This window comes from Nanorana parkeri, unplaced genomic scaffold (assembly GCF_000935625.1).
Source record: "Nanorana parkeri isolate BGI_ZX_2015 unplaced genomic scaffold, ASM93562v1 scaffold1774, whole genome shotgun sequence".
NCBI classification, from domain to species: domain Eukaryota; kingdom Metazoa; phylum Chordata; class Amphibia; order Anura; family Dicroglossidae; genus Nanorana; species Nanorana parkeri.
In genome coordinates this window covers 26,438-42,524 of record NW_017308042.1, presented here as the reverse complement: position 1 = coordinate 42,524, position 16,087 = coordinate 26,438, and the positions used below count along the sequence as shown (strand labels likewise).

At 43.9% G+C, this 16,087-nt stretch overlaps 1 protein-coding gene across 1 annotated transcript in view; it reads left to right on the top strand.

Annotated features, from left to right (window-relative positions):
* The window catches only part of LOC108799633 (tRNA-dihydrouridine(20) synthase [NAD(P)+]-like), a 259,781-nt gene extending 245,758 nt beyond the window's left edge, over window positions 1–14,023 (top strand). The window contains exons 8-9 of the mRNA XM_018571523.1: window positions 12,036–12,122; window positions 13,873–14,023. Coding sequence (XP_018427025.1) covers window positions 12,036–12,122; window positions 13,873–14,023 — 238 coding nt within the window. The remainder of the gene's footprint in view (window positions 1–12,035; window positions 12,123–13,872) is intronic.
* The last annotated feature ends 2,064 nt before the right edge of the window (window positions 14,024–16,087 follow it).

Here is a 16,087-nt window from a genome sequence, read left to right as displayed (position 1 = left end):
ATGGCTCCGAGCGCCAACAATCATCCCACGTTCAAAGGCTGTTAAATCGCGTTGTTTACCCATATCTTCAGAAAAAAAATCACTTCTACTGTCATGGTAAACAATCTGCTTCCCTATTTATAATGGTCTGGCCCTCTAGCAACTTCAGTGCAAAATTATAGCGAATTATAGCTAATTTGCCTACAAACGTCAGGTGGCCATAATAATCTGGCCACTCAGTGTGTATGTACATGTATATATGTATGTATATGTATGTGTATATGTATATATATATATGTATATATATATATATATAAATCATGACAGGGATGCAGTAATCACCGGAGCCCCTTAGCTAATGCCCCTTAAAAATGACAGATGCCTCCTAACTTTTGAGTTTTTCTCTAGTCTAGTCTTGAAACTGGAAAAGTATCAGTACTTGTACGAATTACAGTACTTGGTATCTGTGCATCCCTACCTAAAATTCATAAGGATCGAAAATGCCACCTGGTAGGCCAATTATATCTGGCATTGATAGTCTAACATACAGTACAATCTAGCAAGAAATATAGATTACTCTTGCAACCATTGGTCTGGGATCTACCATCTTATGTTAAGGACTCCGGGCATATTTTGGAAATATTGCAACAATACAGTTGGCAAGAGCGTTATCTATTGGTCTCGGTAGATATCCAATCTGTCTACACCTCAATTGACCATCAGTTTGGTTTGTTATGATTTCCTTAGTTCCAACCAAGCAAATTTAATTTTGAAAGCTATAGAATTTATATGATCACATAAGTATTTCTCCTTTCTTAATGATTTCTATATACAGATTAGAGGAACGGCTATGGGGCAAGATTTGCTCCTAGCTATGCCAACCGCTTTATAGGATACTGGCAGAACCATTTAATTTGGTGCAACAATCCTTTTGGAGCAAATCTGTCCTTTATGTGAGATATATAGATGACATTATTATCATCTGGGATGGGGGCCCCGATGAGTTAAGTAGGTTCATCTCTCTCTGCCAAAACAACCCCGATGGTATAGAATTCACAGATGTGATCAATGAAAATCACTTGGTCTTTTTGAACTTGGAATTAGGATTTGACAAGGACGGGGTAATCACATCTAGGACTCACTTTAAACTGACTGCTGGAAACTCGTTCCTTCATGTGAGAAGCAGACACCACTCAAGATGGATCCGCAATGTTCCTGAGGGTCAGTTCTGCAGGCTTTCCAGATCTTGCACCAAACACGAGGACATTTATAGAGAAGGAGTAAGAGGAATTAGATCTAGAGAGGATCTTTGTCTAAACATAAGTTTAGACACCCTAAGAGGGATAGGATTTAATTGAAAGATAGATGGGACATCTGCTTCAGCACACAATATAATATTAGTGCTCCTGGGATTCTGAAAGTGTTAAACACTGGCCCTTTTCCAAAAGGCATATTACCTCCTTGCACAAGTGACATCTTAAGAAAGCCACAAGATTTCAGGAGCATGATAGCCCCTACAAAAGTAGGAACAGGTTGGGAATCCTAGAGTAAGAACAGTCTGTTTGTCCAAACAGGCAGTTAAAAATGTAGGGTTCCCAACTATGACACCTGTAAATACATGTGGCCCCGCAAAAAAGAAGGTCAAGGTACGAATGGAGAATATTCCGCAATACAACAATTTATAAATTGTGGGACACAATACATTGTCCTGTATATGGTCTGTTGTGCCCCTGTAGCAAGCTGTATATAGGTAGAATATCACGTACATTAAGAGTAAGGTTTGGTGAACACAAACGAAAAACACTATCCAAAAGGATAAATAATACTCAATACCTCAACATTTCTTTAAACCTTGCAATGCCAATCCCACAGGTATGCATGTATTTGGCATTGAGAGCATTCCCGATACAAATGATGATGGCAACTGATTCTGTAAATTATGCTCTAGAGCTTTGGTTCTCAACTGGCGGTTCGTGACCCAAAAGTGAAACAGCAAAAAGTTTCCCAGCACACTCACCAGCCAGCATGCAAAAAAAACTTGTCTCACCACTAAGGTTAAAAACAGAGGTTTAGATACACATCTTCTGCAGAAAATGTGAAAGCTGCACTGCCTCTCCAAGGCACCTCTATATAGCGCTGTCCTAACTCTAAACTATGAGAGTCTCCATCTTGGATCACATGTAGCAAAAGATAAAATTGGGTGCAGGTTTGTCAGGAGGAAGCCCAACCTCCTTAAAGGCACAGGGAGGCACAAGGGACCCCGCACATCACAATGGCAGCTAAGACCCCCCCAATCATCACTGCACCATGTTACTTAACGGTGAGACAAGTTATTTTTGGCATGCTGGCTGATGAGTGTGCTGGGAAACTTTTTGCTGTTGTACTGTATGAAGCCCTTCCATGTGTACCTTGCTTAGAGCTGGCAAAAAATTGATGAGTGCATTTGCCATTTGTTTTGCGTGACCCAAAAGTGGGTTGCCACCCTGTGTTCAGTGGGCCGCCACATTCCATCCTGTTTTCTAGGTGAGAGGCATCTCAGCCTCCACCTAGTGCAGCACAGTCAGTTCTTGCGCCGAGCAGCCAATGAAAATATGCTGCCCGGCGCCGAGTATCAGCTTGAGGTGGGGTGAGCTGGAGCTATGGCCGTGAGGGAGCTCCATCCATACGTGCATTGCTTAAAGCTTCCTCGCATGCCCTGTAGAGGTGCCTGGACCAGAGTGAAGTCACATTCTGGCTCCCAGAATGTCTACATGGAGCTGTCCAAGCAATGCACATATGGATGGAGTTCCGTCACAACACAGCAGCCCACACTGGACTTTAGGTTGAGGATACACTTCAGTTCTCGTAAGGTAGAGAGACTGGGTGGACCTTAAAAAAAATAAAAAAAAATTAAAGTGTGTATACGTGTGTGTGAGATTGTGTCTGTGGTTGTGTGTTTCTGTCAGTTTTTTTGAGGGCCCGTTCACACTAGTACAATGCATTATTCGAACAGTCCTGTGGGATTAATGCGCTGTACCACGCAATCGCACCAACGACATGTTCTGCTGTGGGAGGTGGGCTGCAATGCCATTCAATTGAATGGCATCCCAAATGCATCTCCCGCCCACAGTTCAATCGTCCACACCGGAACGGGCGGTACAGCAATGCCTTGCGTTCCATTGCAATGTGATTTGGGTCGCAACTTCATGACCAAGGACAAATGTGGGTCCTGAGGTTACACAGGTTGAGAACCACTGATCTAGAGAGACCAATTGGAATTATAAATAGAACAGTTTGGTGCCTGAGAGTTTGTAATTATCCACAGTCATGTAACTAATAAATGTGTGTATCTAGGGCTTTACTTTACTCTTTGAGATTTACTTGTCTTGCAGTGGCATTGTTATTCCTATGCATTTTGTGTCCCATTTCCTCCTCTTTTTTTGTTGCAAATTCTTTATACAGAAAGGACAAAAGAAGACCATGCAAGGCCACGTTCGTACATCAATATACAAGGTAAATAACAAAACATCAGGTCATTAGCAATATGGTTAAATCCAGTAACATAATAATTTAGGGGAGAAGGTGTAAGGCACCAAGCACCTCTGCGCAGGAGCATGGCCCCTTTTCCGAGTAATTAGAAAATGTGCGTGCAACGAACTCCCGCATGAAAACGTGTGCACGTAAGGGGCACAGGAAGCGACACTTCTCCTGCTATTGGATTGGCCTATATAAACCAGCCTGCCATATCCTTAGTTGCTGGATGATCTTCAACTAGTCTCCTGTGTTCCTTGCTTCTGCCTTGTTGACTTGCTTCCGTGTTTGACCCGGATTGCCTTTGACCATTCTTGTCTTCCATTTGGCTCTCGCTCCTGTCTTCTGCTTCAAGTACCCTGCTGCCCGCCCGGCTTGACCTCTGGTCTGCCTGACCTGCCTCTGTTCCAGATCCTGGACTTTCTACTTGACACAAGTGTCTACTACATCCTTGGAACTTGTGCCGCTCGCTGTCACTCCTCCTCTGTTCCCATTGTCAGGGTTGAGGGACACGTGCTGCAAGGGAAGCCTCTTCAACTATCTGTCTCCACTCCACAGTATCATCCAGCCAAAATGTCAGAGACCGAGAGGAGTGCTTCCCCTTCTGACGCTCTTTGCCAGGAAATGGCCTCTCTGACCCAGGCCATTAAACAGCTGCAAGAGGGCTATTTTATGCTTAAAGGACGCATGGCGGCCTCCTCTTCTCCTCCTACACCTCCAACTCAAGTCCTTGACTCACATCAGCTGGAGTCTTCGACAACAAATTCTGCTTCAGCTATATCTGTCCATGAACCTCGTGTACCCACACCAGATCGTTTTTCCCGGAGATAGACGCAGGTTCCGTGCGTTTAGGAATGCCTGTCGATTGCACTTAGCTCTCCAGCCACGCACATTCACCTCAGAAACTACTAAAGTCAGATTTTTTAGTTGCCTTACTTAACGGAGAGCTGCAGTCCTGGGCTCACCATCTAGTGGAACAAGAGAGTCCGGTCCTAAACACACTCAATTGTGTTTCTGAATTCCATAATGGGGTGCAGATACAGACTGGAATAACACAGCTCTTCGTCATCAGTTCCATCTAGGACTGTCTGAAATTCTCAAGGATGAGCTGGCCTGGGTTGGGCTCCCCGATTCCCTCGAGGGAACTCATCCGCCTGAGTATCCAACTTGATGATAGGATCCGAGAGAGGCAAATGGAGAGAGCTGGGGCTAGTCGTCCCACCTGGATACTACCCCGTATGCCCGTTACACCTTCTGCCTCGTCCATGGAACCTCTTCCCACACCTCCTGCTGCAGAAAGTGAACCGATGCAACTTGGCCTTATGGGTTCTCCTCTCTCCCCAGAGGAATGCCAGTGTTGCAGACATCACAACTTATACCTTTATTGTGAAAAACAAGGACAATTCCTTTGTGATTGCCCGGTCCTACCGAGTAAAGTGTGCCTCACCCTTCTTTGCTTCCAGTGACTCTAGTAAAGACAAACTCAAACATATTACTCTTCTACTCTCTGCAGATGTCGGGAAGAACTATTCAAGTGACAGCCATAATTGATTTAGGAGCATGTAGCTTTTTCATGGACCAGAATTTTGCTCTTGGGCACCAAGTTCCGTTACAACTCCGTGGACAACCTCTGCTCATCCAACTGGCAGATGGGTCTCATCCCAGTTCGGGCCCCATCACTCAGGAAACCGGCTCTCTACTTACCATGTCTGGGGAGGGACATAAAGAATACCTCTGCTTTGATATTATTTCATTTCCTCTATTCCCGGTCAGTCTGGGAATTCCATGGCTGCAAGCACACAGCCCTCTCATCAGTTGGGATGATGGGACTGTAACTTTTGCTTCTCCACACCAGACGCTTCTTGGGGTACAACCCGAACCAGCCACCGCACAAGTTATTCCTTCTGAATACCATGAATTGACGTTTTTGATTTAAAAACAAAAGGCAGAGACACTGCATCTACATCGCCCATATGACTGCCCCAACAAAGTGTTGTCTGGCGCTGAGATACCCTTTGGTCGCATCTACCCCTTTTCTGAACTGGGATCCGAGACATTACGACAGTACATAGATGAAAATTTTGCAAAAGGGTTTATTCGGCCCTCCATGTCACCTGCTGGGGCCGGAATATTATTTGCTGAAAAGAAGGACCACTCACTCCGCCCCTGCATTGATTATCGTGACTTAAATAAAATTACAATCAAGAATCGGTATCCTTTGCCCCTTGTACCTGAGCTGTTTCAATGTTTAGGGCTGCTAAACTTTTCACCAAACTGGATCTCTGCGGGGCTTTTAATGTCATAAGGATACGAGTTGGGGATGAATGGAAGACGGCCTTCCGCCCGAGATTCGGGCATTTCGAGTATCGTGTGATGCCCTTTGGATTGTGCAATTCCAACACTTTGTCAATGATATTTTTAGAGACTTCCTCGTTCACTTTATGATTGTGTATCTTGATGATATCCTGATCTTCTCTCCTGCCTAGTATGTTCATCGGACGCACGTCAAGAAGGTGCTGAGTCGTCAACAGGAGCATAAATTATACATTAAAATTGAAAAATGTGAATTTGAACAGGACACAGTCCAATTTCTTGGCCTCATACTTGCTCCCACTGGCATCGCAATGGATCCACAAAAAGTGGCATCCACCCTGGAATGGCCAGCACCAGTGGACCGCAAAGGGGTTTAAGGTTTGTGGGCTTTGCCAATTTTTACCACAAGTTTATCAAGGGTTTTTCCTCCATCCTTAACCCCATAACCCACCTTACTAAACAAGGGACCCGATTCCTCTGGTCTGCACAGCTTGCATTCGACAAGTTGAAGTCTCAGTTCACTTCTGCACCAATTCTAAAACACCCTGACCCTCCTCTGCCTTATATCCTTGAAGTGGATGCTTCAGAAATTGCTATTGGAGCAATTTTATCCCAGCATCATGGTGTGAAGTCACTGCTTCACTCTGTGGCTTTTTTTCTAAGAACTTTTTTCCAGCCGAGGGAAACTATGACGTGGGTGACTGGGAGCTCTTGGCCATCAAGCGCGCCTTGGAAGAATGGCGCTACCTGCTGGAAGGGGTGGTGCACCCCGTTTTGCTCTTTACCGACCCATCAAAATCTGGAGTACCTCTGCACTGCCAAGCGTTTGAAGCCAAGTCAGTTCCCGTTTTTTATTACACACTTACGCCCTGGACCGAAGAATGTAAAATCCGATGCCTTGTCCCATATGTACCCCTGTATTCGAGGAAACTGGACCTCTGGATACCATTCTGCCCTCTCACAGTTTTCTACTACTGGAAGTCGATTTAATGTTAAGGCTCAAATTGTGCTCTTCTAAGGAGAACTTGTCATCGGGATTTGACCTACGAGAAAAAGAGGGGTTATTTTTTTGAATGCCAAGGTGTTTGTGCCCGCTGAGTTACGGGTTGAGATTCTTAGGCTGTGTCATTATCACTCTTTGGCCGCTCATTTTGGGGTCTCTAAAACCACGGAGCTACTGCAAAGATCCTTTTGGTGCCCTGGTCTACGGTCTGACTGCCGATCCTATGTGAAGGCTTGCAAGGTCTGTGTACGGAGCAAGTGACAGTGTTCAGCAAGTGAATCAGCAGAATTCTTGTACGATTTTAAGTAAAAGGAGTTTAGATGAAGGAGAAAGGTAACATTGTCCATGGGTAATCGGATATCCACGATGTTATAAACAGTCTCCGCTATTAGAGCTCAGAAAGGACGAATGACTGGGCATTCCCAAAACACATGTAGGATAGTACCAAGGTGTTCATTACAGTGCCAACAAATTGGAGAGGTCCCAGGATAGATTTTATTTAGGATGGAAGGGACCTTGTACCACCTCGTGAAAATCTTGTATCCTGTCTCTTAAATTTTGTTAGATATAGAGGCTTTATGGGAAAAACACAGTATATGATCCGATTGATGTGTGGTGAAAGTCAACCCCAAGTCGATGCATAAAAGCCATAGAGGAGCATGCAAGCAACCCAAAGGGGATCAGTCAAGGACTGAACTTGCATATTGGATTCCAACTTAAGCCCTCTGTAAAATGACACGCTCGGGTTTCTCCAGTCTACCAATGACTGGAAATTGGTACCCTGTACACCAGGGGGAAAATTTGGGTTACCAAGAACAGGGAGCATAGGCGAGGGTAAGGGAGAAAGGCTTGGGGACAATAAATATTTCCCCAGCATCCACATAGTCGCCCTTTATAGAGGATTGAGCCACGTCTGGAGCCGCATCTTTGGTTTAAAAAAAACTGAGGGGACAATTATAGGCGTCCTTTTCCAATGACAAACTTTACCCTCTGCATTACAACACCAGTCCACCATACGTGCAGTGTGGACTGCCTTGTGGTATAAGATTGGGTCAGGGAAACCTATCCCCCCTGTTCGTTTGGACCTAGGTAGAATATTACATCTAATACAAGCTTTGCATTTAGCCCATAAAAAAGCTAAAATGATGGATTGCAACTGTTGAAGGAAAGATGTGGGAATGTCTACGGGAAGGGTTTGGAGCAAGTATAATAATCTGGTCAGTATAGGCATCTTTAGAATAATATTGCGGCCAAACCATGTAAACACAGAATGGTTCCAATTGCCAAGATCCGACTAAATCACTTTCACTAAGAGTGGAAAATTGAGAACATTTTGCAGAGGTCACTGGAAATTAAAACCCCTAAATACTTAATGAGGGGAATTTATCAAAACTGGAGCAGTTGCTTATGGAAACCAATCAGCTACTCTCTTCAGTCTGTTCAGTTAAGATTTGAAAATGAAAGAGAGAAGTTAATTGGTTGCCATGCATAGATGCACCAGATTTTGTCTGCTGCAGTCTTGATAAATTTCGCTCAATCTATTTCCACCCATTTAAACGGAAAATGAGTTTGATGTAAACAGAATCTGGGTTCGGGTATAGAAACATTCAGAGCCTCCGATATTTTGTTAGTTCAGAGATCAGATTGGGCAACGAGGTCTTTGGTTGGGGTAATATAAAAAAGGAGATAATTTGCATAAGCTGCAGTTTTTTGAGAAAACGCAGTGAGAATACCCTTCATATTTGGGGATACCTGGATAGTTCGAATCAGGGGTTCAAGTGAAAGAATAAAGATCAAAGGCGATAAGGGACACTTCTGTCTTGCCCCATTAGTTAAGTGGAATGTGTCAGAAACAGCTTCATTGAAGCTTCATGAACCATTGTAGAGGGATGTGAATAAAGGGCTCCAATCCATGTTCACATTTTAACCCCGAGGCCTACATGGCGAAGGGTTTCCCGAGCAAATGACCAGTTTACACGGTTGAACTTCTTTTTGAGGTACCGCTCGAGACTGCGCCCAGTGAATCGTGGGGAGTGTCCGAATCTGGTTTTGTGGGCATTTACTGATGCCATTTCCGGTTTATGATTCAAAACATGTTTTATAATTTTAGCATTGTAGCATTTATCTATGTATTTTCAGACATTTTTAAATATGGGATCACTGAATATTTTAGTTATGGGCATGTCTGGAGTTTCGTTTGTATATTGAATATATGCTGCTTTTGGATTGGAGACTTTAGTAGGAAGTTTAGTGTTGGCACTTGGAAAATGTTTTTGAGAATGTGTATGGCTTTTGGGGCTATATATACTTGGGCACATAGGTTGCTATTTGTAATATCTAAACGTGTATGGATCTCAACTGCAAGAGTGCAATAGTGGTGAGTAACTTGCATGTCTTGTTTAACCCTTGGTTCCAATGAATGGAGTTCAACAATTAAAGGATAATCATCCACAATAACAGCAAGGTGTATTACTTCATACATCCATGGTTATTAACAGAAAATCTAATTAAGTACTAATTTCCCCCGATAGGAGATATCCCTAATTTATGACAAGAGTTCTCTCTCACTCCACACCACCTGGCAAGTATACTTAGTTAATAAGTCATATGTAAATTACAAGGTAAACTAAAAGCAGAATCATATGTAGATAAATGAGAGATTTGGGATTAACTCAGGAATGTCATGGTACTTGCGTATGCGGTATCAGATGGATGCAGGAGAACTCCTCAGAGCTTGGTAAGTATTTGTAAGCTGTGTGGAATCCTGTAGTAAGATGCAGCCACAGATCCAGGTATGGTGCTGACACTACAGCAATGGAAGTGAGACAATGAGGTATACAGGCTGCAGCTGAAAGATGCTGGCAGTTTGTAATCCAAGGTAGTTTAGGCAAAGCTTCAGCAGGCTAGTGTGGAGAAGAATCCAGAAAACAAACATATGTCAGGGTAATAAATTCAGAATGAAGAGCCGTTTCCCTGGTATCACAAGAGCTCGGCTTCCATGATTCCATTAGGGCGCCAAGTGGTTAAAATCACTCAATTAAAAAGGAAGCAGCCGACTGGAGAGGGAGGTGAGGAGTGACGTTGGCTGCTGTGATTGGCTGGTAGGCGTGGCTGGAGGTGCCATTCGGTCGAGCAGGTAAGTGTATTACAGTATTCAGCTCTGATGAAGTGGGTGCTAATCCCCAAAACACTTAAGCATATACTACACAACTGGTTTGTCCAGTGATGATGGACTCTTTTTCTATACGGCTCATTGTGACCTAATCTTAAGGTCTGATTGATAATGTTATGCCATTACTTCTGATGTGTTTGTGAGTATGTTATAACCATTGTTTTTTTTAAACAGTATTTCACAAGGAGAAGGCACCCTTTCTGTTTCTAGTTTTTTCACCTGTACTTCAAGACCCCATTGTTGATGTTGAGGGTGCTGCCATGAACTTTACTTTTGTGTATCAAGCAATATGAGGATGCAAAAAAAATCTGTCTTGTGCAGAATTCTGCATTCCAGCCTTATCCGTTATCCACATTCCAAGATTGGACAATGGGCAGGCAGTCTTCCTCAGCCTGTATGCCTTTCCTCCTCAAAATGGCAGGCATTTTGGTGGTTCTCTTCACACCAAAATGGAGTTCATTAAGAGGACACTGGTCCTATCCGTCTGTGCTTGTGATCTACTCCTAATACTGCTTTTCAACAAAACTGAAACATCATGGGAGTGGGAAGGGTTATATCTGGCCAGACAACAGCTTTTTTGTTGCCAGTGTCCAGCTACTCCTGAAGTATAATCAATTTCCCTGTGATTTACTTATGATCCTGTGTCCCTTAATGAACTCCAAGAAACAAGCTTTATGGTGAAAAGTCCTGTTTTTCTAACCTGTTTTTTTTTCCCGTGTTTGTCTGGATGCCTCTTGGGCTCTAAAAGGTTCTGGACATGTGATGGATGATAACCTTAACTCCATCAGCTTTTTGCTGCTGCTTGTCTAGATGATGTGGTAATCTTTAGCAACAATAGGAAAGTTATCTTTACTGATCATATAAAGTAAGCTCCCATTATGCTGCATTCAAGCAACCGGCACTCAAGCAACCAGCAAAAATAATTGAGGCCATATGTCCTCGATTTTTTTCGGCCCGTGGTTTGCTGCACACTAAATAATTGTTGGTTGCTTGGTGCACACTAAAAAATGTTGTTAGCAACTAAACGTATGCAGTTGCTAAGAAAATTTTTTGTTTACATCTTGCTGCCAGCTGGCGGTTAGATTCTGTGACCGGCAGCAGAATGTAAATAATGGGAAGCAATAGCCAGCCTGATATTGGCTATTTCAAATCGCAATAGCCAATAGTAGGCTGGCTATTGTACCCTCCCACTGAGCAGAAGAGAGAACTTTCTCTCTCAGGTTTGTTCTGCTCAGTGAGCAGATTTCATTTGTCAGCCTACTATTGCAATTTGAAATAGCCAATAGCAGGCTGGCAATTGCTCCCCATTGTTTAGATTCGGTTGCCGTTCTATAAATATTACTATTAACGCTCAAGCAACCAGAAACTACAGTTATCTGGCACCTACCGATCCCCTTGGGTGCTGGATAACTGGGAGTTTACTGTATCATTTTTAACTCTATTAATAAGGCAAAGCCAAAGAAATTATCCATAGTCCTGAAGAAAAGCACATTATTCTCAGTCAATACATCTCACATTTTGCCTTTGTTATTTTTCTGTTCGCTGTTTGTAGTGACATTGAATATATTAATACTAGGGATGCATCGATACTGAGTATTGAGCGAGCAAAGACCAACCTTCTGGCCAATCAGCATCGAGCGGCCAATCAGGAAACTGGGAGGCGGGTCATTACTCCAATCCGCATTGAGCTGGCCAAACAACATGGAGCAGGCTTCCCTGGCAAACCTCTGACTAGATTGCCCAGGAAGTCGGCTCCATGGCAGTGGTATTGGTACTCGGTATATGCGAGTACCGAAACCAAAATATCAGTGCTCGATACTGAAAAAACGGTATCAGTGCATCCCTAATTGGTACATCATTACAGTGGAGCTGTTAGCAGGCTCTTTGTAGATGTTACAATGATGATGGCAGTTTGCTATAAATATCACAAGTGCTACTATTTTTTATGAATGTGAAACAATGTTTTAAAAGCTCAGATCATTGTGACTTGTTACAGGTACCCTACAGGACAATGGAAGTATAAGTAATCTGATATTATTTCTACTTTTCTTTACAAAGGAAAAAAGAGGAAAGGCCACAACACCCTGTTCATTGTGACTTTATTAAGGCAATAACAGAAGCTGTATCTATTCCAGTTATAGCCAAGTAAGTAAAATATCTTGATTTTGTACGTGTAAATTAAAATCTTATAGAAGCTTTAATTTGTTAATGTAATTTCAAAGCTTTTTTTTTAATCTGCAGCCTTAATTAAAATAATACCTGGTGGTTCTGCCAAAAAGGTCCATGTTCAGGCACACAGATAACCCTCTGTCCCTGTCTCTTAATTGCTCTCTTGCATTGCCACCTGGTGACATGAGGGAGGCATGCAGGCTCATTTGCAGACATAGCTCACTACTATCACCACCTGCATGTTTTTTCCACAGTGCAAAAACATGCAGCCACGGCTAGAGCACATACATGTAGACAGTACGTGGCTGCATGGAGACAGGTTGGAGAAATGGGATGCAAGAAAGGTTGAACAAAAGAGGAAAACGGTGCAAGCAGTATATTCTAAAAGGAACAAAAAACAGCATTTTTGATAAATGTCATCCAGATAGGGTTTACATCTTTTAATCTTTGTTTTTCTAAGATGGAAGTACACATATCAATTAAATCTATAATGTTCTGTAATTGTTCCATTATTTTGAAAGAGGTTATATGTAGACTATATTTTTTATAAGTTAAATTTAGGGTATATTTAATAAAAGCGTTGATAACAAAGTTAACATAGTTTTGCCGATCATTAAATGGGGAACATTCATCCTATTTATAATGCACATTCGCTGTATAGTCACAAGGTGCAAAATACATTCCAAGACAATAGACATTGTCTGCTGTTGAATAAAAAGAGTGCTTATTCTGACATTCACCCTATTTATAAAAGTAATAGGTTTCTTACTTCTTCCCTACACATTTACCAGACACAAGTGAAAATAAAATTTTGCAGGGTTCAGATGTTGCGTCATTGCATTTTCTCTTCCGTTCATTGAAGGACACAGCTGAATCTCTATTTAACAGAAGGATATACCACCATCTGCAAGAGTAGGACACTAGGCAGAAAAACAACAAAGCACAGTTAATTTACAAAGCAGCAGAGAAAAAAAGGCACCGATAACTCCAGATGGGAGTGAGCTGTGTCACTTAATGAATGCAGAGAAAAGGATTATGCAGTACAAAAACTCCTATTTTCTCTTTTGTTCATTGGAGGACACAGCTGAATCAAAACCAAACTCAAAAAGCCCAACAAAGAAGCTCAAGCCCACTTGTTAGAGGCAGCTCACTTTTTGCCTATCGTCCAGGAGTATGGACCTAGCTTCTTGCTGGGGATCTTAGTTCTTTTTCTTTTACTTTATTTTTTTCTTGATCTTCAATCAACAGCAGAGCTGGTTGACAGGCTGAATAATATGGGTCTTTGTAGCCTCTCCAGCTCAGCCTCCAAGCACATACAGATCCTAGCTTTGATGCGGGTTCAACAGTGACAGCCCCCTTGGGATCCAGGGCAGCCTGTGAAATACCTCAAGGGGGTGCATATGACCGACCAGCCATGTTTTGGGAGGCAATCTGTTGTAAGAGATGGTACCCTGTCCTCTACCTGGAGTGGTAAGTGTTGCTCTCTTCCTTGCTGGATTGTTATAGGGAGCTGACCCCGGTGGCTCTCCTCATGTAGTGCCCTGTGAACTAGCTAAGATCGGTCCCTTTTCCCCTGGGTTCCCTTCTGCCATGCCTGAGCGCTGTATGTTCCCAGGCTTTTATTTTCCTCACTGGGCTTGTCCGTCCTCCCCCCCCATGGCTGTAGTCTGCTTCTCCCTCACTGAGCCACTGTGTGCTGGCTGTGCTACTGTGTCTGTGTTCACAGACACACTGTTACTCTTGGGGGGCGTGGCACTGTGTGCTTCAGAGCAGCTGCGGCTTGGATGCTCGTCATTGGTGCTTCCCTGGCTCATGCTGCACGTGGTGGCAGAAGGACGGCTGTATCCTTTGCTGTACCGGACACTTGGGGGTGTTGAGTCTGCTGGGGGCCCTCTTGTTGGTTAGCAGTGCAGTGCTTACAGGCGGCTCCTGGTGAGGACGTGTTTGTGGCTGGGGCACCAGATGTCATATCGCGGATGGCTCTGGGAGGTCGGGTGCAGCTTCAGGCGGCATTGTCTGTAGGGGGGCTGCTCCTTCCACTGTTTCAGGATATGGAGACGCTCGCTTCCGTTATGGTACGGTTTGTTTCCCGCATGGGACAAGCCTTTAGCTGAAATCAGAGTTGGAAGCGTCCACCCAATCTAGGTCTTCCTGGGAGGAGGAAGAAGTTGCTGCATTTTCCGCTCAACTAGAGGCGCTGGGTTCCGCTGATCGGGCAGTGATGACGAGGCTGCCACCTCCATTTTTTTTTTTGCTGCAAGAAAATATATTATACCATGATTATGGCTGTGTGTGACACGCCTGATTATTGAGGATTTTGCAGATGCTCCATCAGATACTCTGATATTCTTTCTTTTGGTATGCACAGGTCAAGGCGCTCGACCATAGTTTTACCATTATCACTACTTCTTTTTTTTTTTTTTAAATGTCATTCATAAGGAATGGAATCACTTTTCTGTTGGCTACCTTGTTATGGAGAGCTTCCTAACAAAGTGGACTCCCCCAGTCGTGGACCCTCCTGTGTCACGTCTGCACAAGGCTAAATTTTTTCCGGTTAAGGAGTCCCCCTCCATCAAGGACCTGATGGACAGAAGAGTGGGCTCCATAGCAAAATCTATGTATATTATCGCTGGACTAGCCTTGTAGATGGTTTTGTTCAAGGCCTTGATGCCTCAAACACTCCACTGAGTGGGCAAAGCTACTGCGCCAGGGTCTGGAAGGTAAACCGCTGTCTCCTGTTTATGTGGAACTGGTGGATCAGCTTATCCAAGGTCTCCAATATGTCTGTAATGCTTCGCTGGATACCATACCTCTGCTGTCTTAACTGTCTGAGTTCTGCGGATGTCCTTTGCCATCTTTTGTGACTTTGGTGCTGGTCTACTGACCAGATTTCCAAAAGAAGAACTGAAGGACCTACCCTTTAAGGAGGACTGCTTGCTTGGAGCAACGCTGAATTATATTATCAAACACCTTACTGGGGGCAAAATTAACTTCTTGCTGTAACTTAAGAAGGGTGAGGAGCTTCTGAGTAAGCAGGGTCTTTCCTTTTCCTCTGATGAATGTCTTTTTTTTTCTATCCCCAAGGCATCTAAAATAAGGGTTGTGAATATGGCAAACCCTCCTTCTCCAAGCCCACAGAGAAGCCTCCCTTTAATTGAAGGTTCGCCCCCACCTGGTTAAATCAGGGTGCGGAGACATCTTCGCTTGTTTGCGGATGCGTTGGTTGGCTTGCATTTTGAACTGTGGGGTTCGTAAACTCATTGTCTCAGGGTAATAAATAGGGGTTTCTTTCCCCTCCCCAGCCCGTTTTTTCCCCTCCAGTCTTTGTCCCCAGCGCGTTTGCACGATCTCTGTGTGGCGGTGCAGGACCAGGGGCAGACTGACAACACATGGGGCCCCCGGGCAATACAAGATTATGGGGCCCCATTGAGCTCCACCCATATACAAGCTCCTCCCACACGCCCCACCTGCATAGACATTCTTGTGTCACATACATTTTTTCTCCACATTATTTTTTAAATAGTGGGCCAATTCACTAAGAGATGAATTGCCGGGGAACTGGTAGGAGAATTTCAGAATCTAGACCAATATAGGCAATTTGGAAAGAGAGCTAAATGGCAAAATGCATGGCAGACCTCAGACCAGAACCAATACACGGCACACTTCGGACCAGAACCAATACATGGCACACTTTGGACCAGAACCAATACACGGCAGACTTCAGACCAGATAGCCATCACACACAGTCTGATCCCTGTGGGATGCCATCTGCACACACGCGTTAATGGCAGCTCCTTCCATGCCAGCACAAGTGCTCACCTTTAGCAGGTCCAGCAGGTGGGTGCAGCTGTGTTAAAGCGGCGACAGTAGTGTCTGTTGGAACCGGGAGGCAGGGGACACTGCCCCTGCCACTTTAACATATCCGCATCTACTAGTTTGGC